Here is a 27,955-nt window from a genome sequence, read left to right on the forward strand (position 1 = left end):
AAAAAGCAAACTTAGCAGAAATTCTCCTGGCTGCATAGAGGGCAGAATACAATCTAGAAGCTTAGAAAGGGTCACAGAAGTTTGTCCATGTATTATTTTTTGTTACGTGGGAATGGAGTTTCTGTGAGTACACATTGTTAGAATTTGTTTGTTTAAATTCTGTCAAATTTTTATTTTGGGACAAAGAGATAACAGTTTTCCCTTCAACTGTAAGAACTTTTTTTTTAAAATTCCAGTTCCTGAGTGATTATACACAGTGCTGTTTTCATGCTAAGTTGTAAAGACCAGTGTTATATTTGTTGATATAGCTATGTGCAATGCATGGGTAAAGGGAAATCAGTGCTTGGAAGACTAGTAAAATGGATGGAAGAGAAATGCAAAAATAAAGATGGACTTGGTCAAATATAAATCATGCACTGAAACTTGTATTGCCTGTGAAGAATTTTACTTTGCAGAGCCTATTAAAGCTTATGAAAATTCTTCTGGACAAGAGTAAAAAAGTGGAAAAAGCCAGAGTACACAGGGGTTATCATCTGAACCAGTATTGGTCAATCTAGAATTTTGTTAAAAGCGACACTCCTGCATTAAAAAAATTACCTTTTGTAAAAAGGTTTTCATCCTAACACCTTATTTACACAGATTACTTAACAATTCATCACCACTCCAATCTGAAAATTCATTTTAAGTTGAAATATTTTCTATTTGTCTTCAGTCTGCACCGAAGACAATACATATACATGTATATATCAGGAGTAATACAAGTTCTATCTAAATCACTGCAATATTTTCTGATCATTTTGCTATTGGTTTAAAACTGTCCTCTGTGCAGAGGTACTAATATGCATATAATCTACACAAAATAATATTGCACAAAGTAATTGCTATTAGAAACAGATTAATATTTGCAGTTCTTTTCAAAAAGATTGATAAAGATGTGTTGAAATAAACACAGCTGCTTTCTTACTTGCATTTGTGTAGTGCTGCAGATCTCTCTCCTACCTCACAAGTACGGAGTTGCTTATTAACAACTATGATTACACCTTAACAAAGGTTATATCCTACATGTGAAGGGCCCATCTCTTCTAGTACCAGAAATAAATGTAATTCAGCATACAAATAATGAATGAAAGTTGACTATAGTTAACATTGGGAAATATTGTATGAGTGCTAAACAATCTTGCTAACGATACTGAACATACTAGTGAGTGTCATTTAACCTTTCAACATAGCACTAGGGTACCCAAGAGTTACATGTGGAAATAGCAGTACACATGAGATTTCCTGTGAAACAGCAATATAGAATTCTTGAGAATAAAGGCAACCAATTTATACTGTGAAGCCTACTCTACTGGATTAAGTGCATCAATGAAAAGGAACATATGGTTTCCACCTCAGGTGCTTGCTGTGAATTGAACAAGCCACCAAGTTGGTTCGAATATTGTAAAGCCTTAAAGTGCTCTAAGATGGCAATTTCCTCAGGGAGACTGCCAACAGTTACTTTCATTTGACACTAGTATTACATTTTGCAGTCAGGGAAGATATAAAAAGTAATATTCCCACAAACATTAAAAGCAGAGGTATGGGAAGTGTTACGTCAGGTATTACAATTCAACAAGATCACACTCTGCAACTAATCTCAGATATCAGCTTCTTTGTGAAGGTGCTGATAAGCAATTAGGATTAATCTACACTGCTGGTAACTTGAGCTTTCTCTAGGCTTTCAAAGTCTCTCTCACACAAATGTCATTGATCATTAAAAGTGCTGTGCTTTCTCTTTCATTCAAGCCACTAATCAAATGGGAGAGTCACTTCGTGACTCCTCCACAGAAACCAACACTTTTATGCTGAAAGCTAAAGATAAAATAGACGGAGGGGTATCAGATTTACCAAATGTTAAATACTTAATGTTCCTGAAGGAGGGGAAAAACATTTGTGGAGATGTTGAATGACAAAGAAAAATGTAGTCCACTACTACATGCTGTACTAAGGAAGTAAAATACAACTCTAACTTTGCATAATCTGTGTAAAAAAGATATGCTTGACATTTTGGAATGTCACCTTTCTTTATAGAATTATAGGCAAGATTTCTCCAATAAAACATAACCCAGTTATAAAACTATAACTTCACATCAAAATTTTAAAAAGCTGTTTAAAAATGTATATGATTATGTACATATCACACAAGAGAGCACATATGACCATCCTGTGGCTTGTGTTGCTGATCGGATTCTAGTTTAAAAACTGGAAGGGGCTGAGCCAGCTTATCTTGTTGCAGAACAAGTCACGACAGAGATGAAAACAATGATGGTGACGCCACTGTTGCTGTCTGTACTTCTGTTCCTACTTCTTCAGACTCCTTTTTCACAAGCACACATCGATCTGCACCTTCTGATTTAGTCTCATCACAGATGCTAGTGTCCATATTTGAAATGCTTTCTGTACTTTGAGAATTCTCCCCTGAAGGATGGTATTGTTTGAGTCTTATATGCCAAGCTAAGCTGCAGACAGCTGACACTGTCTTGAACTGATGAATGACATTTCTAGGGATGAAGTAGATGTCATTGTCACATAGCTGGATTCTAGCATAGCGAATCCCTTCTCGCCTCATTTGGTTTAGCTTAGCTTCATCGACCCATTGAACACACTGAAGGAGAAAAGAAGTTAGAGGTAAACCAGATGCCAGGCCCAAAGTGGGCATTTAGTGTGCAGTGCACATATTCTGCCCTCCAGCCTTTAGTTATTTATTAGCCACAATAATGGCACAAATACCAACAGTCTGGAATTGGAGCTGCTGCTGCTAAACTAATGAGTCAAGTACAACATTTGGTGCAACTTAAAAGATGTGCTTACATATTCAGGTAGCAAAAGCAAACAGTGAAATCCCCATGACTGTCAGAGAAAAGCTACTCAAAAACATGCAGCATTTAATCATGGCTGGTATATCTATACTTTATACTAGGTTCAAGCAAATAGTGAACTGTTAAAACTTCCAACTCATAAGTTTGTGACAGCCACACCAGAGCTTCAGCCTTTCAGTCACAGGGAAGCTGTGAAACAAAAGGAAATGCAAACTTCCCACAAATAATCTTACTTGACTGATCAAAACAACTTCCTGATTAGCTTAAGGGTTTTCTGTTCTCAACACTATTTAAAAACTGTACCCCACTTTTCAAAATTATTTTTCAAAGTGCTTTACTCTGAAGAGAACACACATACAGACAAAATCAAATTATAAAAATGCAACAATATTAAAACCAATTTTAAAATTTTAAAATACCTTAGGTAATTTTAAAGTATTCAAAATATAAAAGTGGGGGAGAGAGGGAACTTGTAGAATTCTCTCCTGTGTGAGTTATGAAAACTATGGTGCCACGAGTGAGCAGACCCTGCCCCTAGTAATCACCAATTGCATTTTTGCTAGTGCAGGACCTCTGATACCAGTCTTAAGGCTTGGGCAAATTCATATAGTTCTATTCCCACAATGTCTCATTACAGTCAGTGAAAACCTGCAGGAACCAAGGACACACACATACACACACACACACAAAGTATGTCCGTCCACTAACAGGGTAGAACCTATAACAGAAGTTTAAACTGCACTTAAGGGAAAGGAATCCAGTATCATCACTTCTGCAAAATCCAGATGATAGTCAAGGTTTGGCCAGTGTTGTGGAACAGAAATTTTGGAACAAGTGCCTGAATATGTATTTCATATGTGGGAATTTCATGTGGAAAGAAAGGCCGCATGTAATGGTAAGGTATCTCTATGAAGCACTGGTATGAGGCACTGTTGAGGCAATGTCCCCAATACTGTTCAACACACTCTGGTCAATGTGGCTTGGGTAATTGTACGATCCTGCTTGTGGCAGGAGAATGAACTACAATCTAAGGTGCTTCCACTTGCAATCCAATTAAATGTTTGTCAAAACGTAACATTATCTGGTTAAAAAAGGGCATGTTTGTTTTTCAAATCTGTATGCTATATTCTGGAAATGTGATTTCACAGGGAAAATACAAGCAGTAAGGGGGGATAGGCAACTAACATCATGCTTTGAAGCAACATGCAAAGTATACATTTCAACAAATGAGCCGACTACCTGCGACACTGGAGGTTCATGTAGATCCAACTGAAGCCTCTGAACTACATCTGTGAAATCCTCAGCATGAAAACAAACTACATCTTTGGTTATACGAGGCTGGTCACTCCTAGAAAAATGAAGACTTTTCCAGTGAGAATGTGCTAGTAGACATCTTGAGAATTATACATGGGGCCCATTTGTATTCTAAATGTATGGTAAAGGTAAAGTAAAGGACCTCTGGATGTTAAGTTCAATCAAAGGTGACTATGGGGTGTGGCGCTCATCTCACTTCAGGCCAAGGGAACCAGTGTTTGTCCACAGACAGCTTTCTGGGTCATATGGTCAGCATGACTAAACCACTTCTGGTGCAATGGGACACCGTGATGAGTGCCAGAGCACACGGAAAAGCCATTTAATTTCCTGCCACAGCGGTACCTATTTATCTACTTGCACTGGTATGCTTTTGAATTGCTAGGTTGGCAGAAGCTGGGAAAGAGCAACGGGAGCTCACCCAATTGCATGGATTCAAACCACCAACCTTCTGATCGGCAAGGGTCAGTGAATTTAGACCTGCTCCATCTAAATGCATGACCGGGTCAGGGACCCACTCCCAAATCCCCCTAATTCTATAACGAACTAAGCTATGATCAGCAGGGCTCTGGGTAGACTGGGAATTCTCCATTTTCCCCAGAGGTCAACAGAAAACAAAAACTCAGTTTCACTTTGTTTCTATGGTGGTTCAAAGTTTAACTCAGGGTAGTTTATTATGACAAGACCGGAGAGCCCCTGGTCTATAACAATTTGCTTAGTACAAATGAAATATTCCTGACAAATATTGGTTTGTTGGTTTTTAAATGTTCTGTTTTCCTGAATATTGTAGTGCAGCATACTAGACAGCTTTCCGAATGATCTGCTCAAAAGAATTCCAAGCATATTCTGACTTGCTACACCACACTTACCATTCACCAAACTGTACAGCTTTCAACACTCCAACAGCAGCTGTACTCTGCCAGTCAAATCCTTGCCCAACATGATCAGCATGGGCTCTTGTTCTGTCTTCAAAGAGAACTTCACGGGGTTCACTGGTCCGAGGTAGATACTGGAGGTTTTTTATTTCATTCATTGATCTATGAAGTGGGGAGAAGAGAAAGAAGGCTGTTAGAACTATGCAGTGGGGATATTGACATCTTAAAACAAAAAAAGCTTCCCCAGCTCTACTATAGAGGCAGTCATGTCATATTCAGAAATTTAGCTACAGTTTTACCTAGACTAAAAACACATGATAGCAACAAATCTGAAGTTTTTTAAATCAAGGGCTCTGCATAACCTCTGTAGCACTTCACGATTTTAATAACTCAAATATAAAATGGAATCCTGATTACAGGAAGACTTCTAAAATGTGTTCAAGTGAAGACACTTACAAGCCCCAATCAAACCTCACCCTTAAGTGAAGCAAGGTCAGGGGTCAGTGAACATAGCCAAATGCCTCTAATAATATTTCAATTTAACAGTACCCAAAGAAGCTTAGAAGGTCATTAATATGGTGGCACTTTAAAAAGTCAACCATTTAATAAGATACAGAAATGTAATGTTCTACCTCTACACAAATATTATGCTGGTGTGTCCAGCTGTATTGCTATTCAGGGACATTACATGTCATAATTTGTACATAGGTGCTTAAGCTGGAATATACTGCTACTCATTTCCTGGAGGAAGAAAAGGTTTTTAAAAGCTCCACATACTCTGCAATGTATACAGTTTGAACTTCAAAACAATGGCACCATCAGTATACATGGCATTTTACCAAACAGAGGCAAATCCCTGCCTGAAGGAGTTAAGAATACATGGCACTGAGGTGACTAAGAGAAAAGAACATGACTACAGTTCTGCAATGCACAGTTAAATTTCAGTATGGGAAAAGCTGGTACTAATTATATGATCAGCTGAGAGATCAGAATCAGTAAAGAGTTTTGTGAACTCAACTCTACGGCAAGCATTAAAACTTTCCTGTAAAATAAATTTAAGGAGTATTACCTCCGCCGTTTGAATGGTGACTTTGGCATATCAGCTGTTGGGATCATCTGTTCTCCTGGTCTTACCCACATTATGGGGCCATCATCACTTTGTGACCTGCACTGAAGTCTGAGGCTAGAAAGAGTACCCCAAGGTAAAGTCATCTGTATAAAGCAAAAGAAATCCAAATCAGGTGGTCAGCAAGACAAAATGCTACTGAACAGAGGCACAGCTTCCTTATTGAAAAGAAACCTACACACACACACAGAGAGAGAGAGAGAGAGATGTTTACAAAACCAGGATTATACTACATGGATATAATCATATATACACAAAATATGTCATATATATATACCACTCAGTCATGTGAAAACAGTGGGGTGGAGTGGGAAACCTCAGGCGTGGGGGCCGAATGCAAGACACACCTTCACCAGCTCTGCTTTGAGTCCTCCTCAAATGATCTTGCCTGGTTAGAATGTGTCATTGGGCTGTGGTAACATCTCTTGCTTAGTTGGATTTGTGGGGGTAAAGCAACTCTGAATTTTGATACATGGAATGAAGCCTACTGTATAAAAGATAGGAACCACATCCTTTCACCCCCGGTCATGTCCACCACTGTGTCATGTGCACCCCCTCCCCACAAAAGAAGCCCCATTATGGAATGCCTCAGGCTGAGGAAAGTTCCCAGGTCCTGTAGTAGGAAGACTCATGTATTCATTATTATGCTTAACTATTCTGTGATTAATAATGTTACAGGTTCTCATATGCAATAAAGTTAATTCTTACACGAAGAAATGGAGATTCTTCCAACATATCAAGAAATTCTGGGAAATAGTCTCCAACTTCTTCATCTACTGCTCCAACAAGACTGATCTGCCTCATCGGACCTGCTCTGTAGGTTCCACAGCAGTATGTTCGACTGACCTGTACAAATAAAGCAAAAATGTGTTTTTATTCCATACCATTGCATATACAGTGTACTATGTTATTGTGAAGTCTAAATGAGTACTGGAATTGACTGAATATAGTGAAGAAACAAACATTTGGCTGTGCGAGTGAATTTCTTCTTTTTGTAGGCAATTGGTTACAAAGCAGGTTGGGCCCTTCTGAGCATAGATCATACAGCAATCATCTGCAGGGAAGAGCCATTACCACCCTGCATGAGGGAACCACCAAAACATCTAGAGAAAACTGAAGAACTGTGGACAGTCTTAAAGAATGCAAACAATTTGAACTAAAGGTGACAATCAAATGGAGAAGAACTGAAGAAAAAAATTCCCCTGGTAGGTATCAAAACAAGTTGATTAGGTAGGTGCCCTGAACTGACATTATACCACCCTGAACAATACCGAAAAGGAAATAAAAGTTGAAACACATCTGTACATCCAAGTTTTTGTATTTCATCCAAAATGCTGTAACAAAAAGGATTCTAAGTGGAAAACTAGTGTAAGCCATATAAGCAAATAATTTCCTATAGTCATCCCTTGTCAAGGAAACATATTTATTATTATTATTAGTAGTAGTAATTGTGTATCCAAATACTAAAAAGTGGCTTTCTTAAATTTTCCTGTGGTGGAGAAAGATAGCTACCCAATTGGCATCCTAAGAGACAAGGTTGATGAAGCATAGCAGTAAATAAACATTTAAGCTACTTTGGGAGCAATCCTATGCATCTCGGTGTACAGGCTATTGTGGGATTCCCCTGCTGTCTCCTCCCCACCGCCACCACATGAGCAGAAAGGGAGGTCCACTCCAGACACCTCCACATTGCAAAGTTTCCCCACTATGGGTTCTTCTGCCACCATCTTCCGAAGATTTTTATGTAGAATAAATTAACAGTTCATTGTAAACACCAAAGGTATGCTGTTCTAACTGTGCATAGTGTTAAAGGGAAAGGAAGGAAGAAGCTGTGTGAAAGCTCAGTGCCCTTTCAAGTGGCATTTAAGCAGCTCTGAAGTCTGAACTGGATTTCTTTCAGAAGCATATAGAATCACAGAATCATAGAGTTGGAAGGGATGCCTTATATACCGTATTGGCCCGAATATGAGCCGCACCCAGACATAAGCCGCACTTTTAAAATTCAGGGGGGGGGGGGGAGAAAAAAAGACAATACCCAAATATAAGCCGCTCCCTTAAAATTCCACAGGCACTCACACCTGTTCCGTTTTACCATATGTCTGTTTCAGCAGCGATATCATAAAAGCCAGTTTTTGTAAGATCACAAATTTAAGCTGCACTTTAACTTTTCATGGTTGGAATTTGGGAAAAAAGTGAGGCTTATATTCAGGCCAATACGGTAATATTTTGCACTTGGGTTCAAATGTTTAAATACAATGCACATACATTTTTCACCTGTTGTGAAGGGAACATGCACATTTTAACTGAAGTTTATCCCAGAACAAAGGCAATAATAAAGAATGGATCTTTCCTCTGCATACAACCATGTGTTTTGCCGATATGGATAATTTAACCGTCTATGTACCCTTCACAATTGATCTCAAGACTGAACATTCTGTATTCTGATATTGATACCAGAGTGCAAGTAGCATTTTTAAAATAAATAAATATTCATTAATCATTCTTTATCAGACAGTCACAGAGGCAGTGTACAACCAACAAAACAAAAGGCAAGCTTAAAACAAGTAGAGGAATCCTACCACCGAATAAGGCTGATCTGGGATTCCAAGATACTTAAGCAATGTCCTGAACATCAGCTTTCATTTGAAAAAAACCAAAACAAGAAACTTGCAGAGAAGATATTGACTGCAATACATGCTCCAAACAAAACTTTACAGTCATACCTCAGGTTAAAGTAGCTTCAGGTTAAATCTTTTCAGGTTGCGTCCCCCGGCGACCCGCAAGTAACTGAACGGGTTACTTCTGGGTTTTGACGCTTGCGCATGTGCAAACACTTAAAATGATGTCACATGCATGCGCAAAAGCGGTGAATCGTGACCCGCGCATGCGCAGATGCAGGTTGCGTTCTGCTCAGGATGCGAATGGGGCTCTGGAACAGATCCCGTTCACATCCAGAGGTACTACTGTACTTGGCAAACATCCTTCTAGACTCACCTAAGAGGGCGTAGCCTTAGGCTATGTCCTATATTACCAAGGTTATAGCTTCAGAAAGGGAAGAGAAACCTTGAAGCTAAGCCAGGAAACGTACTAGTGTGGAAGGAACTGTTGGAAGGAACACATGGAAGTTGGAATATGATGCTGAACAAGGCTGTGGACAATAAATGACCAGTACAGGATGGATATGCACACACAGCAACAATTGCAGTAAATGCACCTATTGTTCCTTTTTCTTAATTGCATTTGCAGAAATTTGAACAAGTTTACTTAACTGAGTTACAAAGTAAAAAAAAAAGTGTTGAGCTGAAAACCTCCTTCTGACAGTTCAAAATAGGTGCATATCACATGACTTTTAGACCAGCACACCTAAAAGAACATGAAAATTTGGGGACACATGGCCGTCCCCCCAGACCACCTGTTGTCTCAACTGCAATTGAACAGTCTAGAAAGCACTTTAAAAACCTGTATGTTTCGGTGCCAAAAGATCAATATGCACTTTCCACTGAAACCAATGAAATGTCAAAACAGAGCTGGTTAACCTGTGGCGCTTCATATGCTGCTGAACTACAGCTCCCATAATAATAATTTTCTGACTTGGGCAATTTTAGAATATACATATATAGCATTAGGATCAAAGTACATTAGAGCTAGGGAGTCTCTCAAAACAATTAATGTCAGTTAGAAAAATATGGAATATAATGTCTAATAAAAATAAAATTGATCAATTTTCTCATGGCTAAATTGACTTTGTGGGGAAACCCAATTTTAAAAATTGAGGGAAAGATGGTAATATGGAAAAATTGCACAGAAGCGAGCATACTAACTCTGAACCAACTGACAGATGAGAAAGATGAATTTTACACATTCTTTTAAGAGACAACTCTATCAGCCCAATGGAAATATTTGCAGCTGCAACACATGGTAACAACTTTGTTTGGACCAGCAGCTTTTACAGCTTCTGAGGTACCAGAGATATTAGAAATATCAAATACTTTGAAACTAAAAAGCCTGCAATTACTTTTTATAAATATTTGCTATCAATGAATAAATTCGAAACACAGATTTTAAGAAATGAGTGGAACAAAGAATTGGATGTTCCTGTATTACCTAGACAGTGGGAAAGTGTTTCAGCTTCCTTAGTAAAGGTGTCTATGGATCTGAAATTATGACTTATGCAACAGAAAATGTTTACCATCTACTGGACTCCATTATGTTTATATAGAAAAAGACTGTCTAAACCAACATGTTGTTTGATATGTAATAAACATAATGCTTCTTTAAAACACATTGTCCTTCACTTACTAAGTTTTCAGAGAAAGTATTGGATTATATAAACATGACTGTGCAGAATTGGTTAGAATTTTCAGAGGTAAATATTCTATTGAATTATGTACCTACTATATGGAATTTGACAAGTAGACAATATAAATGGATTTTTTGTGCCCTTACTAAAAAAGTAAAGGAACCCTGGACAGTTAAGTCCAGTCAAAGGTAACTATGGGGTGCGGCACTCAACTTGCTTCAGGCCGAGGGAGCCAGCATTTGTCCACAGCTGGCTTTCCAGGTCGTGTCACCAGCATGACTAAACCACTTCTGGCGCAATGGAACACCGTGACAGAATCCAGAATGCACAGAAACGCCGTTTACCTTCCCGCTGCAGCAGTACCTATTTATCTACTTGCACTAGTGTGCTTTTGAACAGAGCAACAGGAGCTCACCATCGTCATGCGGATTCGAACTGCCAACCTTCCGACCAGCAAGCCCAAGAGGCTCAGTGGTTTAGACCAGTGCCACCTGCGTCTCTCGCCCTTACTATGGCCAAGAGACTGATACTGATGCACTGGAAGGATAAATCTATGGCCTCATTGACTAAAAGTCAATGGATTAAGGATATGGCAACACTTGCAACTTATGGATTGCTTATAGATATAGACTTTGTATGGGCAAGTATAAAGATATTTGGAACATGTTTATAAAAAACATAGGTTATAAATAACCATATATATATATATATATATATATATATATATATATATATGGATAGTAATTACATTTATATACCTATATACTAGACAAGCATATATGGAGTTATAGCTGCTTGAATATATAGTGATATAATATACGTTCACCCACCTTTACTTCTTTTTTATTATTTTTGATTCACATTTAATTTCCAGTATATTTTGTTCAATTGAAATATTCTCAGTAATAATAATAACAACAACTCATGTTTGTTCAATGACAGGCTGGAAATGGGAAAGTAGGGAACTATGGTTCAAAAAGGCTGTGTACTAGTTGGAGTGGGAAGGCATTCAGAAGCAGCCTAGATAGCACAGAATCTACCGTATTTTTTGCCCTATAGGGTGCACCTAGTTTTGGAGGCGAGGGGGGGATAAAGAAAAGAAAAATTATTTCCCCCCCAGGCGCGGGGCTGGGGCGGGGGAAGCCCGAGCTTCCCCCGACCCCAGCCCCCAGAACAGGCTGCTATCCGCAAGCCTTGGGAGCCTGTGGGAACTCCCGCCAGGCTCCCCAGGCTCGCGGATATCTGCCCAAAGCCCGGGGCACACCGACGCCTCTCGCTCTCCAGGCTTCAGCGAAAGCCTGCATTCGCCCCATAGGACGCACACACATTTCCCCTTCATTTTCGGAGGGGGAAAAGTGTGTCCTATAGGGCAAAAAATACGGTACATGGCTTTAAATTGCAGGGACTATCATCCTATATACAGACAAAGTTATAGGTTTGTTATTGAAGGAAAGGTAGTTGGAAGGCAGTAGCTAACAGAATTGTCTAGATTTTGGTTTGCGTTTCTGCCCTAGCACTCCTTTGTGAGTTTCTCAGGTGAATGATATGCTTAGTTTCCAATACTCTTGGGTCTTTAGTATGACATCTCTTACCTGAGCATGAAAGTTTGAAATGGTTGTTGTTTCAATATCCTTCTTGCCAAGGATTTCCATTTTCACTGGAGTGTTAGGAAAATTAAAAGCAAAGTAATCCAAGAAGTCTGGCAAGTAGGCAGCTGCCCCATGAACTATAGCTAGAGCATAGTATGCTGCATTTTTCTCATTTTCACTGAATGTCAAAGCAAGAAACTCTTCTGCAAATCTCTCCATCTCCACTGGAGACAAAAATGAGAGTTCATCCATGTAGGCATGAAGAACCAGAGCTCCTCCATTTGACTGATGTTCTTCATGAATAAAGTTACTAAATTTAGTGCCTGTTTTTAAGAAGCTGCTGCGAACAGAATGCTCCTGGTGTGTAGTAAATGGAGACTGCACCCCTTGGGGTATCCTATATTCCTGCATGCCCAAATTCAACTGACACAGCTGCTCATCTTTTAGGTACCTAAAAGATTCCTTGTTTTCTTCCAAGTTATCACTCTCCCCTGGAGTCAAAATCTCTTTGTTGATACGGGTAAGACCAGCACACACAGTCTGCACTTCTTTATTATACATTTTCAGATGCCTCCCCCTCATATCTTCTCTGTGTTTCTTTTTCTTCTTTTTCTTTATTTTCTTTACAATAAGACTGTCAGCTCTCTGGGTCTTGCCATTTTCATCTCGGCTTTCTAGAAATAATAAGAAAATTAGAATTCTATTGTTGCACCATAAAAATAGTCAAGAACATTAGGAAGAAAAGCCCTGACCCACCTCCCGGACACTCAGTGTGAAAATCTTCAGTTTTCAGTGCTTGGATATATCAGGTTAGGAATTTGGGTCTCAGAAAGAGAACATATTATGACACCTTCAAGACTAGCAAACTTAATATGTCCTAAGTGTAAGGTACCGTGAGACTTTTTTTGCTGGAATAGACTAACCTCTGAAAAGATTTTCAGTAAGTTATAGGGGGGGGGGGAGAGTTACTGCATTGCTTTACCTTTGAAAATCAAGACAGTAGGTTTACAGGAAAAAAATGAGCTACTTTCTGCATTATTAAGTGCTCCTGTACGTGATTTATACAACACATAGCAGTTCAAAAAGGATTTGTTTACACATTTATCTGTTAGTTATACAGTAGTATGTCAAGCCTATTTGAGAATTGTGAGCAGTGCTGTTTTGATGCTGTAATTCTATAACAGGCATAGGCAAACTCGGCCCTCCAGATGTTCTGGGACTACAACTCCCACAATCCCTAGCTAACAGGACCAGTGGTCAGGGATGATGGGAATTGTTGTCCCAAAACATCTGGAGGGCCAAGTTTGCCTATGCCTGTTCTATAATGTAAAATTCAGATAAAATAAGCTGAGCTTGAGAAGTGATGGGCAATTATTGGTAAACCTTCAAAAGGTAGAGTGGTGCTAAAAGATTTCTAGTGCCTGGGGGTAGTGCTTCAGTACTTTATATAGCATCTCATCCCTCCTATGACCAGCAAACCCAGAACTAAGCACAATAGTAAACAATTAATTAAGCACAATGGCTCAGTGATCTATCCTGGAAGTCTCCAGATTAGCTTATTATTTATTATAGTGTGGTGGACTCAATTAAAAATAATGGATTTGCCATTTAACTCACTTCACAGCCTGGGATCGGGATACCTGAAGGAGCGTCTCCACCCCCATCGTTCTCCCTGGACACTGAGGTCCAGCACTGAGGGCCTTCTGGCGGTTCCCTGACTGCGAGAAGTAAAGCTTCAGGAAACCAGGCAGAGGGTCTTCTTGATAGTGGCGCCCACCCTGTGGAACGCTCTCCCATCAGATGTCAAAGAGATAAACAACTATCCCACATTTAGAAGACAGCCCTGTTTAGGGAAATTTTTAATGTGTGACATTTTAATGTATTTTTAATCTTTGCTGGAAGCCGCCCAGAGTGGCTGGGGAAACCCAGCCAGATGGGCGGGGTACAAATAATATATATTATTATTATTATTAATAATATTAATAATAATAATATTATACCTTAGGGGCTACACAGATAGAGATCTTCTACACAGATAGAGATCTTCAACAAGGACCCTTCTTTGGGTGCCCCCATCATAGGCACAGCTGGGGGGCAGGGAGGGGCAGCTTCCCCTCCCCAAATCAATAAAATTCAATAAAAATACATAGTAAACTAAGGTTTTGCCCCCCAACAAAAGGCCTGCCTCACCAAAAAAATCATGGCTATGCCCATGGCCCCCATATCTGAGGCATGGTAGGCTACATGAGAAAGAGATTAATAAGTGGTGACATCTTAACTGTGGAAAGCTCTTCCTGCTTCACTTAGCATGTCCCTTAATACTTACATTGCCAAATTTTTATAATTTTTATAATTTTCAAAAAAATATTGTTTCTACTGCCTAGAGTTGGTTCTTAATCCTGCTAGCTACTTTTATGCTGCTCCTTGATATTGTGGTGCTTTATAATCTTGTTTTGTTAGTTTTTGTAACCAGAGCTGGACTGGATGCAGAAAATACAAGCAGTCCTTATTATCAGTACAAGGAATCAGCCTGTGCATCTTGTATATATGTACCCTGGCAGACAGGATAGGAAAAGTGCATTTGCACAATCCACTTTTACTCCTTCACATAAAACAGGCCAAGGCAGCCCAGGCGTGCAGAATGTTTCTTTATGCAAGGCTTGGACAGAAACAGAAGACAGAACATAAAAGGACATTGTCACTATTTCTCATGTTTGAAGTTTTTGCACTTCAAATTTTCTAGAAAGCCCACACCATTGACCATTATTAATTGATTGTTCCCTCCAAGTCCTGAAAAAAAGGAAGAAAGGATAGAGAAGCAGAATTCTGTGGAGGCATTATGCAAAACCAAAATACATCACTAGAAGGATTACAGAGACAAATACAAGAGGCAAATAACTCTATTTGTAATTTGACAGACTATCTATAACACTGATTGGTAGAGTTCATCCTGGAATGAATTAGTATTGTATTTAGTTTGAACACTTGAAGCTGCATGCTTCTGAAGTTTAACTTGCCCAAGATTTTAAAAAGTTGCTGGAGCTTCCAGCAACGAACTAAAGTTACTAAGTAGGCAGAAGAGTGGTCTAGAAATACTGTAAGTCAAACAGTAACAAAGGGGCTCCCCATCCCGCACGTTAAGTTGCTGAAAAAGAAAAAAGATTGAGGGACAACTGGGAATGGATTGCTGTGTGGTCAGTTCTGGTACTGAAAACAAAACTTTGGACTAAGCATATACTCAGAGGCACCACTTCCTTAATTTTAAATGGATGTCTGTCCCTCACAAGCCACTATTTTGCACCTGGTCTTAGCTGGTAGATCTCAAGTAGTGGGCGGTGTGTGTGTGTAATAGGTACTTCTACAAGGTCTGCTCATTTCCTGCCTTAAACTGCTAGAAAGGGTTGTTTTGTTTGTTTGTTTTACAGAAGAGTACTTTACAGACATAATCAGATTGTGGGCCATCAGGTAAAATAGAAGACAACAAATAAAGAAAGCTTTTTCTATTCAACACTACTCTGAAGAACTTTCACAAGCTCAGAAACATATACAGGGAATATGACAGTGAGAACCTTTTAACCCAATATTCAAACAGCTAGTTTTTTCAGCAGCATGTGAATGCAAGCATTACACATACCTCAGCACTGGTGGAACTTGGAACAAAGTACTAGAAAGTTTGTGGGAGGGACAATCAGAGCCTTAGGCTGCAGTCCTAAATGTATTTACTTGAAATTAAGTCTAGTTTATTACAAAGGGGCATATTGTTGAGCAGAAGTGGTTAGGAATAGACTGTTGCAGCTACATTAGGAGCTTACTGCCAAGCTAGATAAGAAACCTCTTGTCATGTCTAGTTTGGACCTTAAGAGACAGGTACTCATAATCCTATTCTTTAAATAAACACAATTCAAAAATAGAACACAATCCAGAGAATATTAGGTGAATCCAGGTGGCAATCCAACATCCATTTACTAGAAAATAAGACCTATAAAACCAATGCTACAATCCTATGTACACTAAAGTAAGCCTGAATGAATTTAATGGTCATTACTTCTGTGTAAACAGCCATCTATAGGATCATGCATTATATTCTCAATGGGATGGAATGATCCTGGGAAATTTAGTTTACACACCCTCCAGTACTATACAGATACGAATGGGGGAAATCCTGTGCATTAATGGGGAAGAAAAAGCCAGTGGTGTGGCCTCACAGGCAACATGATCAAATGTGCCGCCAACAGAAACTATGAATGCATGCAAGCAATTGGCACCAATAATGAAAAGCAGTGTGACAAGCCAGATACTACAAGTTACCGTATTTTTTGCATCATAACACTCACTTTTTTCCTTCTAAAAAGTAAGGGGAAATGTCTGTGCGTGTTATGGAGGGAATGCCTACGGGTGGCATGCCTACGGATTTTCCTCCTCTAAAAACTACGTGCGTGTTATGGTCGGGTACGTGTTATAGAGCGAAAAATACGGTAATTCATATGCACAAAATACGGTACTACATATGCCAGTTAGAGGATATGATCACTCTGGGGAATTTTCTAGTGGCAAAAGATGGCAACCCTGCATAGATCGTAGTATGTCCGCTCTAGAAAAAAAACAACCTGGCTTGAATGGTATTCAACAACTACTGTTCAGTTGCAAACACCCGCTTTTTTGCCAAGGCACTTGAGAGAGTTGTAGCAGCGCAACTGCAGAATTCTTGGAGAAAACGGATTATCTAAACCCATTCTAATCCGGATTCAAGCCCAGGTTTGGGACTGAATCAGTTTTGGAAGTCTTCATTAATTACCCTAATCAAGAGGAGAGGGAAACCATGACTCTGCTGCTAGTGTTCAATCCCCCAGCAGCTTTTGACATTATTAAGAATAGCATTTATGGAAGATGGGCATCTGGGCACAGTTCCAGAAGATGCCATTAGATGAATTCTTCTCACCCCCTTGTTCTTGAGCTATGGGATGCTGCAGGGCATTGTCTCCAATGTTATTTAATGTCTTTATGAAGCTTCTGGGAGCAGTCATTAGGATTGAAGTGTCACCAGTATACTGATGATACCAAACTATTTCTCCGTAGTACCTGAACTGAGAATGGCTGAGCAGGCCTTGGATGCAATGGTGGGCTAGATGAGAACTAAGTCCAAATCCTGGCAAGATAGAGGCTCTATGGGAGAGTGGTTCCTGAGCCCCAGGAGCGGGTAAGTTCCTGTTCTGGATTGGGTCATGTTTCCCTGAAGGAGCAAGGGCATGCTTTGGGGGTGTCCCTAGTTCTAGCTCTGTCACTAGTGCCACAACTGTCACCTGTGAGTAGAAGTACGTTTTTATCAGCTTCGGCTGGTAAGACAACTGTGGTTGTCATTAGATTGGAATAGTGTATGTAGGAATATACTTGAAGTTGGTCTAAAGCTTAACTGGGCTTAATGCGGCCCGCTGGTCTCCTGGGGTAAAATCTTAAAAAAAAGCTCAACAACTTCAATCCTAAAAAAAGCTCATGCTCACTTCATCAAATCTGATCCTCATTCAAAAAGGTTTGGACACCCCTGAGTGCAGCTAATGTAGATCACAGTAGCAAGGTTGCTTGAGGGGGCAAACTACCACCAGCATAACGTACTTTATTTACATGATTTGCAGTGGCTGCCTGATACCACACCAAGTTCAAGGTACTGGTACTAATGTAAAAGGCCCTATACTACTCAGGATCAATTTACTTTAGAAATCATCTTATCCTTTATACAATCAGTAAGTCACTGGATTCTATGGAAGAGTTTCTCCCTCAGTTCCCAAAATATTAGACGTTTGCTCCACAGCAACCGAGAGCAGGGCTTTCATTAAGGCTGCTCCTGATTTGTGGAACCTCATTCCTGTAGATATGACAGGCACCCACTATTCCTATTTTTCAACAGGCTTTTCCAGCTGGATGAGAAAGTCTCTGCCTTGGATGTTCATTTTGTATTGTTTCTATACCTATCAATTATTTTTGTACTTTTAAAATAACAAACTATTTTTTTTCTTTTTTTTGTGATATGTTTGTAAATTGCCTTGATCCATGTTGAAGTCAATTCATAAATAAATAAAATTCCCAAATCCCTGTGCAGTGTGCGTGCAGATTCATTTGGAGAAGCTGCTAGACAGAAAGAGAGCAAGTAAGCAAGAGGAAGCAGCTAGGGAATATAGAGCGCCAGCACAACCAAGAAAGACACCATACACAACTACAATAGTTATTTTAGGCACCACTAATTATTTGTTGCACTGCCTTAAGTCAGAATGATTTATCATCAGTCACAACGAGTCCCTGAATACAGCAAGTACCACTCAAATAGCCTCCTGAATTCATCTCGCTGAGATCAAAGCTCAATAAGTTGCTATGACAGGTTTCAGAAATGCTGAGTAAAAAGGAAGCCATAATTATATACTCCTAACAACTTAATGCCCCAGCAGCTAACAATGTCTTATTTTGTAACACACCTATAAATTGCTTATTCTGGATCCTTATAACAACAACAAAAAATCAAATCATGCTTCATAGCTGAGTGAGCATTTTAAAGACCCTTCAAAAGGCTATTCTGCTTTAAGAGGAAGGACTCTTATAAGAAAAAAGGCAGCTCTGTAATGTTACTTTGTTGGTGTTACTGTTTGTAAAGTAACATGTTGCAATATAATAGACAATTATAAAGAAGAGATCCAGAAAAGTGATACCAGTTAGAAAAAAAACCCTCAATATTTTTTTTTTTGGGGGGGGGGGAGGTAACCTGATGGATTTTCAACAAAATTGGGCAAGCAAAATATACTGACAGTGTCATACTGCACCCAAGGGATCAAATGTCTAGGATTCAGACATCTGAAGATTTAAACAACTGAGCAGCAATGGATTGAGAAGTCCCCTACCTCACCAAGAGATATGAAAAATTAAGGTATTAAAAATTGAGGCAGACCATCATATTGTAGAATTTTAACTCTTAAGCTCTCTCCTTGGAGATTTTATATTAAAGTGAAATGTACTGCCCAGTGCTATCATAAGAATATCAAAAATGGCTAACAAGCGATTGTATCTAGATATTAATGTGAACTAATCATTCTAGTAAGTTTCAAGATGCCTACTGAAATTATAGCCTTTGGGTATACAGCAAACCTCAACAATTTCAAAGCCCATCTGGTCCACACAAAAGGTATCAAAAGTAGTGGCTTATCCAGGTAGATATTTTTGTATCAGCATTGATCAGTGAAGCTGACTAGCAACTGGCAGACTCCCATGTTTTAAAGTCACAGAGACAATGGCTCAGGATGGAACTCAGAAGCACTGAGTGGCATTATTTCTGAAAGTATTCATGTAGCTGTCCAATTGTTGTTGGCTTCCAACTCCTGTGAACACCACCAGCATGCCAATGGTAATTGTTGGTGGAGGTTGGAGCCCAGCAATATCCTAGGGCCCATGCAATTAAGACAAGAGATGCCAAGATTCTGGATCTCATGCAGACTCAGAACCTGCATTCTACTTATTTGCTACTCCCAACTACATCAGCACCAATGTATCATCAAATTAGACTGTCTCTGGCCCCTTTCACCAGCAGTAAGCCATGCCAGCTTGCTGAAGCTACACAGTGTAGGCTGAATTTTCTCACCCAGATTCTGTGCTTTGCTTCATCCCCAAGTTTCCCCTTTGATGGTAAGCTTCAATGGTTATCAATAGGAAGCTTTCCACAAAACCTGACCTATTTTACCAGTGGATTCTTTTACTAGGACTTGTTAACTACCAGTTGAATATAGCAAGTCAAAATCATCCCTAGAAAAAAGGATTTTCAGAAAAAATGTAAACAAATGCTTTTTTTACTTATTTCAGACTGTGATTACCATGTGTGTGGACTTATTGGCTGCATTCATACATAGTGCCAACCTATGGTTTGTTCAACATATCATCTCATGCACAAGCCATGTCTTGTTTCTCCAGAATTCAGTTTGTTTTTCATCAGCTCTTGCCACAAGCCCCTGCAACTTAATCAAGGCTGTTGGATTCCAACGTAACACCAACATACTGTATTTTAAAAACAATTATTGGCTTATAAGGGAACTGCAAACCATAGCTTCACATGGTAGTTATTTGCAAACAAAGCTATTGTGTGGCTGATTTACAAGTGTGCCTATGTTCGTAATGGTCTTGGCATTATGCTCAGTACATAAATTACCCTTACTGTCTGACTACAGGATTCCTGTGAGGACCAAGCACCAAGGCTTGGTTCACAAATAGCACTAAACTAAACTATAGCACAAACCACCAAATATGCAGGCCTTGGAAAGGAGGCTGTAGCTGCTTTGCTCCTCTCCACTGGTCATTCATTCTGCTGCTGCACTAAACTACGTCACAGTCTGAATTGACACGTCATTCAAACCCAAGCTTGTGGTTTAACCTAAGGCTGTATTATGTTCCTTAGGTTTAAGCAAGCATCTAACACTTTTCCAACCTATAAACACACCTATTCCCATTAAATGTATAGCCTCACTGACAGTGTTAGAAATTCAAGGTATATAAGCTAGGCATCAAAAGGCACCTTAAACCTTGGTTAAAGTCAACAAAACGGAATGTCTAGGCACCATGGGGGGGAGATGAATATTTTTATTATTTTTATTCATTTCATTTCTATTCTGCTTTATATTTTAAAGAAAAAATCTCAAAGCAGTTTACAACACATTAAGAAATCAAATAAAACAATCCAGAATAAAACAAATTCAAACTTCAAGGAAAATATTTCAGATCATTCTGTAAGTTACATTTTGTTTTCTCCATATTATTTACCTACCTAATTTATGCAGTTGCCCCATAGCAGAAGTACTCTAGGAAGCCAGTGTGGTGTAGTGGTAAGAGCATGAGACTTGGACCTGGGAGATCAGGGTTCAAATCTCCACTTGGTCATAAAGATCACTGAGTAACCTTGGGCCAGTCACAGCGTCTTAACTTAGCTGACAGGGTCATTGTAGGAGGGGGTGAACCTTGTACCCCTTGGAGAAAAAGATGAGATATAAATTCAATAAATAAGCCCTTCTGCTTACCTGCTTAAGAAAGCTGGAGGGTGAAGCCAAATAGAGATGTCAGTTGCCAACCTGGCATCCAAAGATCTCCACGTGATCGCAACTGAACCCACACCACCACACCAGTCACAAAACTCACTTGCTGCCTGAGGAATTTCTAGCACTGCACATGAGGCAACTACCATACTGAAGCAACACATGTCTGAGTCTGATCAGTGTCTAGATAGAAGACCACATGGGAAACCCATGTATACCACTTTGAGTTCTATGAGGGAAAAATGGTGAAATAGAAATCATAGAATTGTAGCATTGGAAGAGACCATGAGAGTCATCTAGTCCAACCCCCTGCAATGCAGGAATTTTTTGCCCAAACCACAACCCTGAAATTAAGTATCTTGTGCTCTCCCAACTGAGCTATTATATCCAACTAAGTTCTACTCATAGTAGACCCACTGAAATTAATGGGCCTAAGTTAGGAATGTCGATTAATTTCAATACATCTGCTCCAAATAGGATTAGCACTAGTACTAGATACAACCTATAGTAATTTGTTTTTAATGCCTTCCTTTTTTCCTAAAAATTAAAACATGCTAATTATAGGACATCTGAAGAGTTATCTGAATGTGGACATAATTATATACATACCGGTACATCCTAGAAACAGTCACCTGAAAAAGTTACACTTTTGAGACTACTCAGACTGACATTGTATATATTTATTACTTTTCTACCCCAGCCTTCTTCAAATGCTCTAAGGTCAGCTCACACAAAAAAATACAATGAAAATACAAATGTTTTTAACAAAACATTTACAACAGCATGGCAGTGGATATACACAGGATACAAATTAAAATTACACTAAGGTTTTCAAAGGCCTGAGTCTTCTTAGAGTGTCAAAATATATCCATCTTACATTACTAATCTTATCAAACTGAATTTTTAGCAACTGAAAGCTTTCTATAGAAAGTACAGCAATGGAAAACTTCACATTAAATATCACTGGTGGGGCTCTCCCAATGCTAGCACAGAATGGAGGACTCTGATATGCCTTATGCCTTAAAGGTAAAGGTACCCCTGACCATTAGGTCCAGTCGCGGATGACTCTGGGGTTGCACACTCATCTCGCTCTATAGGCCAAGGGAGCCGGCATTTGTCCGCAGACAGCTTCTGGGTCATATGGCCAGCATGACTAAGCTGCTTCTAGCGAACCAGAGCAGTGCATGGAAATGCCATTTACCTTCCCACAGAAGCGGTGCCTATTTATCTACTTGCACTTTGACGTGCTTTCAAACTGCTTGGTGAGTAGGAGCTGGGACCAAACAATGGGAGCTCACCCCATCGTGGGGATTCAAACTGCCTACCTTCTGATCGGCAAGCCCTAGCCTCTGTGGTTTAGACCACAGCGCCACCTGTGTCTCGCCTTATGCCTTACACAACTGAAATCCCATGGTTGCTTGAAAGTTGGTCCAATTTATTTAAACGAGTTTGCTTCTAAGTAGGATGCCTTATGCCTTACACAACTGAAATCCCATTTTAAACATCCTAGCTGCTCGTATGTCATGTATTATTAATGAAGTATTGCTTTAAAGAAAACTAAATGGAACTTTATTGAACAATTGACTGATTCACCATAACACTAAACCATGTTTAGCAATATGTGAACAAGGCTGAAGTGTTTCTGAACAGTTTTCAGCCCACACTCCACCCCTTCCTGTGCTGTCCATGGTTTGAAGCTGGCAAACAATTTGTTTGTAGTAAGCCATGTTAGCAGATAATGCTATGCCAATATTTAAAATTGAAAGTAAACTTAGCATAAATTGTCTTCCTAGTCTTGCAGGAGGGGAGGGTGAGCATAAACTTGATGCTTCACTCAGGGTCACTCATTCATGTAGCACTACGTTATGGTTTAGCATTACATGTAAACCAGTTTCAACTTAGACCTCTACTACTGACATTTTCAAAAAGTGTTCACACACTGTTCTGACATTACTGGAAAAGTTTTTCAACCTTACTAGGAGTTACTACTTGTTTTAGGAAATCCAGACATCTAGGATTTCACTAGTCCCATAGAACATATTGTCTATTGCATTTGAAGTCACAGGATTATGGGACATTAGAATCTGCCTCACACAAAGTCAAACTATTGGTCCATTCAGCTCTCCATATTGTCTACACTGATTAGTAGCAGCTCCTTAAGTTTTTAGACAGGGAACATTTCCTTGAAGAAGCCAGAGCTTGCACCTGGAACCTTTTGCATGCAAAGCATATGTTCTACCCACTGAGCTACAGCTCCACTAGTGTGTTGATCTTTACAAACTTCATGGCAGCTATTTCATACACAGCCAAAGTTTGCCATATTTGGCACGTATCTTATATTTATTCCCCATATCACAAAACGCCAGGTGTAGGGGTGCTTGATACATTACTACTTTACTGCCTGTAACTGACTACAAACTACTATAATCTTGGTACAGGCTTCCATGGAGACACCAATTCCATAGTGCCCAAGCTTTTCCAGTTCCAGGAAACTGTATGAAGTTGCATGAATATAGGCATCCAAGCAACCATGTAGGAAAACCTTTCCATTTAGAAAATTACTGAACTTTTACTACATGTAAGAATGTGTGGCAGGAATATGTTCACCACTGTACTGCATTTAAAATTATACTGTCATTTTAGTAATACAGAACTAGGCAACTATATGGTAGAAACCTTATCTGGTGGCTCATTGGTCATATGGTGACTCATACTATGTGTAAAAGTGATCTGCAAGTAATGCATCAGGTAACAGCAAATAGTTTTGATACATGCCCACTCTTCCCTCTGCTCTCAAAAAGGTCCACCACCTTAGAATTCCACAAATAAATGGCACACACCCACACCCCAAACTCTTTGAGAAAGGATTCTATACAGACTCATCTTTCATCTTGATTCTTAACATAAGTGTCCTGGTTTTTCTGTTCTCAAAAAGGTTTCCAACTATGGTATATATTTCCACCAAATTAGAGAAGACTAAACCACTAGTACTTTCATAAAACCCTGCATCAGGGGATATTCTGGTCTTTGAGGTAACAGAAGGTTGCACTGGTGAAGTTGACAGCACTTTTTCCATGTTCATTAACTATAGCTATTGGTTTGGAAGGCTTATGTACTGCCATGAAATCACTATTATTTCTGGCACCCAGCTACTTCATCTGCTGTTTGCTCAGGAACAGCTGCTTCTTAGCCTTCTCCAATGAGAAACTATCTGCACCTCTGGTATAATCCAGTTCTTGTCATTCTTACGATTGGCCACAAGCGTTTCTGAGTGGTTATATAAAAAGTAGTGTGTTATGCAGGTACACACAAGAGCCAGGACTGTTGAATGTACATGACACCCAACTTGGGCTTGCTGCCATGTATTATAGAATGAGCCATAATTATCAGTAAATGCAGAACTAGGACAAGGTAGCCCCTACTACAGCTCAATTACCTTTGCATGAAAAGAGCCTGTGCTTTAAAAATCTTTAGCAAACAAAGGCGAGACTGTGTGTAGCATTCAAAGTGATGGTACAAAAATAAAAAGGTCTTATTATATAACTCTGTCATCAAGGAAGTGGAAGTGTTTTTCTTCAGCCAAAGGCCTAAGTAACACACATCAATAGAGCAAAATATTAGGCTCTTCTCTCTCTTTTTCACTGAAGAGTGTCCTCTGAATAACAGTTTCAACTAAGTTCAGTAGGCATTACAATGCTTCTTTTTCATAGTAAGTGCATTCTAACCACAGTGAATATGAGGGATTCTAATTTTTCACTGAAAGGTAATTCTAAACACATTAAGCAGAGTTCTAATGAACTAATGTGATGAATTTCATCTCCTCCCCCCCCCCCGCTACTTTTGACACATAAACTAAGAGGTCTAATCGTGCACTTATACAGTTACCCAAATACTACTTGCAAGCCACAAGTGGGATTTCACTACTGATGTTATTCCACATTGGTTTGTCCTACTAAATAAATCACAGGAGAGCAATAATTAAAATATTCTCAGTCTAGTATACAGCAAGCAAAATTTGTGGATTATATCCTGTTCACTACAGGAAAAATAAATGGAAAGAGCCTTACCTTACACTAGTACTGACTTTCTTTTACTGTTCACTGTACACAAGTGTTTCAAGTTTCAAAATCTTCTTCATAATATGTTCTTAACATAGCAAGAATCTTGGTCACTCAAATATTCTCCTGAAGAACAGGCCTACAATAAATTTTCTTGATACCAGCACTGATAGGCATCAAGTGAAATTGTTCTTCTGCCATTGTGATATTTAACAGACTTACTGTTCAAGTGTTTATTTATCCAAATCTTATATGCTTAAATATGGTGTTGCTTCATTAGCAAGGAAAAAGAACAAAGAAGGTTTTTGCCTCCATGTCTATAATAAATGTCACAGCATAGCTGACAACTGCCTAGGTTAAAAGTCATCATTACACTACAATACTATAGTGTCCTATAATAATAGGTCTGCTACTGTTTCATTTATCAATATGTCATTAGTGTCATAATATGGTTAGTAACTACCACGCTGTATTCCAAACTAAAAATCTCAAGTTTCTGTTTGAAATTTGGTAGCTATCCTTAGACTGCAATACTAAGCACAAAAGTAAATCCTACTGAACAACTGGATCATACATCTGAGTAAACATTTATAGGAGTGTTAAAACAAATTCTGCCTAAAGTGATACAGCACCATGGCTACCTTCAGTCGCTAGAATTGTACTACTAGCATTAGGCCCCACTATTCTATTAGATACACAGGGATTTTTCAGAGATACTCACAAACATGTCACAAGCAGATCACATGTACTGAAGAGATCAAAAGTTTCTACTAAAGCAATTTCAAAACTAGATATGCAACTGTTAGTACCACAAACTTCTGAAGAATAGCCAACTGTCTAAAAGAGGGCAAGCTATCTAGAAGCAGGGCAGTTTAAAAACCCACTCATCTCTTTTTTAAAAGGAAAAATATTGTAATAATTAGAGACATTAAATATATACACTTTAAGCATTCCAAAAGACTCAGGTATGCTCACATGAAAGTTTCAGAAGTCTGCACAATAACATGTTTATGCTCCCAATAAGCATGTAAGACTTTAATATGCAGCACCCCTAACTAAACAATTTAGCTACTGACTTTTTTAAAAGTTGCAAAACTAGAAAAACTGTTCAATGAATCAAAAACAAAATGTTCAGATCAAGACTTTTTGTAAGTGTAAAAATAATATTGCAATATTATGTTCTGGACACCTACCCCACTAACACTAGTCCAAAAACAGCCATTTTGTACCAATATATATACTTGTTGGACTTCTTGAGTTAAGGAGTGTTAGTCCTCTTAAGAACCATGTTTCTTAAGTGTGTGTGTGTTTACATACCAGCTTTTCTTCCAAAGAGCTCAATGTGGTGTACATGGTTCTCATCCTCCCCATTTCATCCTCCTTACCCTGTGAGGTAGCTTAGGCTAAGAGATGATGATCGGCCCAAGGTCACCCAGTGAGCTTCATGGCTGAGTGGGATTCAAACCCTGGTCTCCCAGATCATAGTCCAACACTCTAACCATTACACCACACCAGCTCTTTTTAAAAAGTTCACTTTTATCTTTGTTTAAGTTCTATTGCCACAAGAGTGAGGTTTCAAGAAACACACTGCATAGAGCAATCCCACTACTACTATCCCACTGCATAATTGAAATCAGGAGCAAGCATAAAGATAGACAGATAAGACACTGTCAAGAGAGAATGAACTTTAGCTCACCCTTTAACCCTTAACAAAACGGGCAACTAACTAAACATATCACTATGCAACATCTGGAGGAAAGCAAGAGATTAACTTAAATACGTAGTGAAGAAATGCAGCTGAGGAATGACAAGCACAAGCATTTAAAAGGCAAGAAGGAACTCTGACAGGGCCAGGCGCGCATTAGCAAGCCAGCCTGTCGCTAGCCAACTGACAAACGAAGGTGAAGTCCTCCAACAGGTATATAAGAAGCAAACTCCGCCACCCCACCTGGCAGCTCGAACGGGCACCCTCCGTCGCCAGAACCAAATGCAGCGACCTCTGCCTTTGACTGGGCCCACTATCCCGCCGCGGATTTCAGCATGCAGAATCTAATATCCAAGCGACGCACAGAGATGCATTTTCCCCGCTCTGGCCTCCAGGAACCGGACCTGGCAGATGCGCTGAAAGGCAGCAGGGGGGTGTCGCTAACCTCCGGCGTGGGGCGCCACAGACCGAGGGGCGTGGGGCGCGCGACTACCTGCCGGGCAAGGACCCCGACCCAGAAGGGAGACTCGACCCAGGGGGACCGACGGGCGCCCGCCCCCCACCGCTGCTCACCTCGCTTGCTGGGCCGCCCGACGGCGCCGTCGCCGGAGCTTCCCCGCCTCCCCTTGTGCAGCTTCCCCCCGGAGGAGCGGCCGGGCTCGCAGTCGGCGCTGTCCGGGCGGTGCCGGTGCCGGTGGTGATGCCGCCGCTCGCAGCGCGGGGCCTGCGCGGGGAGGCTGAGGGGGGAGAAAGTGAAGAGCCCCGCTGCCGTGGACGCTACGGAGGGCGCCGCCGACAGGCCGGGGACAGCGGCCGGCGGCGGCGGCTCCGCCTGAGCGGGCCCCACCACGAGCGGCTGCTGGCTCAGCTTGGCCCTCTTGCACCCTCCGAGCTCCCCCGGCGGGCCTTTCCGCTTCCTCCCCCCTCCCCTGGGTCTGCCCGGCCGGTCGCCAAGTGGGAGCGAAGGCGTCTCTTCCGCGCCCCGGGACACGGCGCGCACTGCAGCGACCTGCGCAGCCATTTCACCGTCTCCCTCACACACATTTAAATGGCCCGAGCGCCAGCTGCCACCGCGCA

General features: G+C 40.2%; 1 protein-coding gene across 1 annotated transcript; it reads right to left on the reverse strand.

Annotated features, from left to right (window-relative positions):
• RSBN1 (round spermatid basic protein 1) lies at window positions 1-27,949 on the reverse strand. The gene is made up of 7 exons (XM_053393538.1): window positions 27,452-27,949; window positions 12,063-12,733; window positions 6,879-7,016; window positions 6,114-6,256; window positions 5,039-5,206; window positions 4,098-4,206; window positions 1-2,644 (listed from the first exon to the last, which is right to left on the reverse strand). The coding sequence occupies exons 1-7, from the start codon at window positions 27,897-27,899 to the stop codon at window positions 2,282-2,284; spliced, it is 2,040 nt and encodes a 679-aa protein (XP_053249513.1). The 5' UTR covers window positions 27,900-27,949; the 3' UTR covers window positions 1-2,281.
• Window positions 27,950-27,955: the final 6 nt, after the last annotated feature.

The sequence above is a fragment of the Podarcis raffonei genome, chromosome 6, assembly GCF_027172205.1.
Source record: "Podarcis raffonei isolate rPodRaf1 chromosome 6, rPodRaf1.pri, whole genome shotgun sequence".
NCBI classification, from domain to species: domain Eukaryota; kingdom Metazoa; phylum Chordata; class Lepidosauria; order Squamata; family Lacertidae; genus Podarcis; species Podarcis raffonei.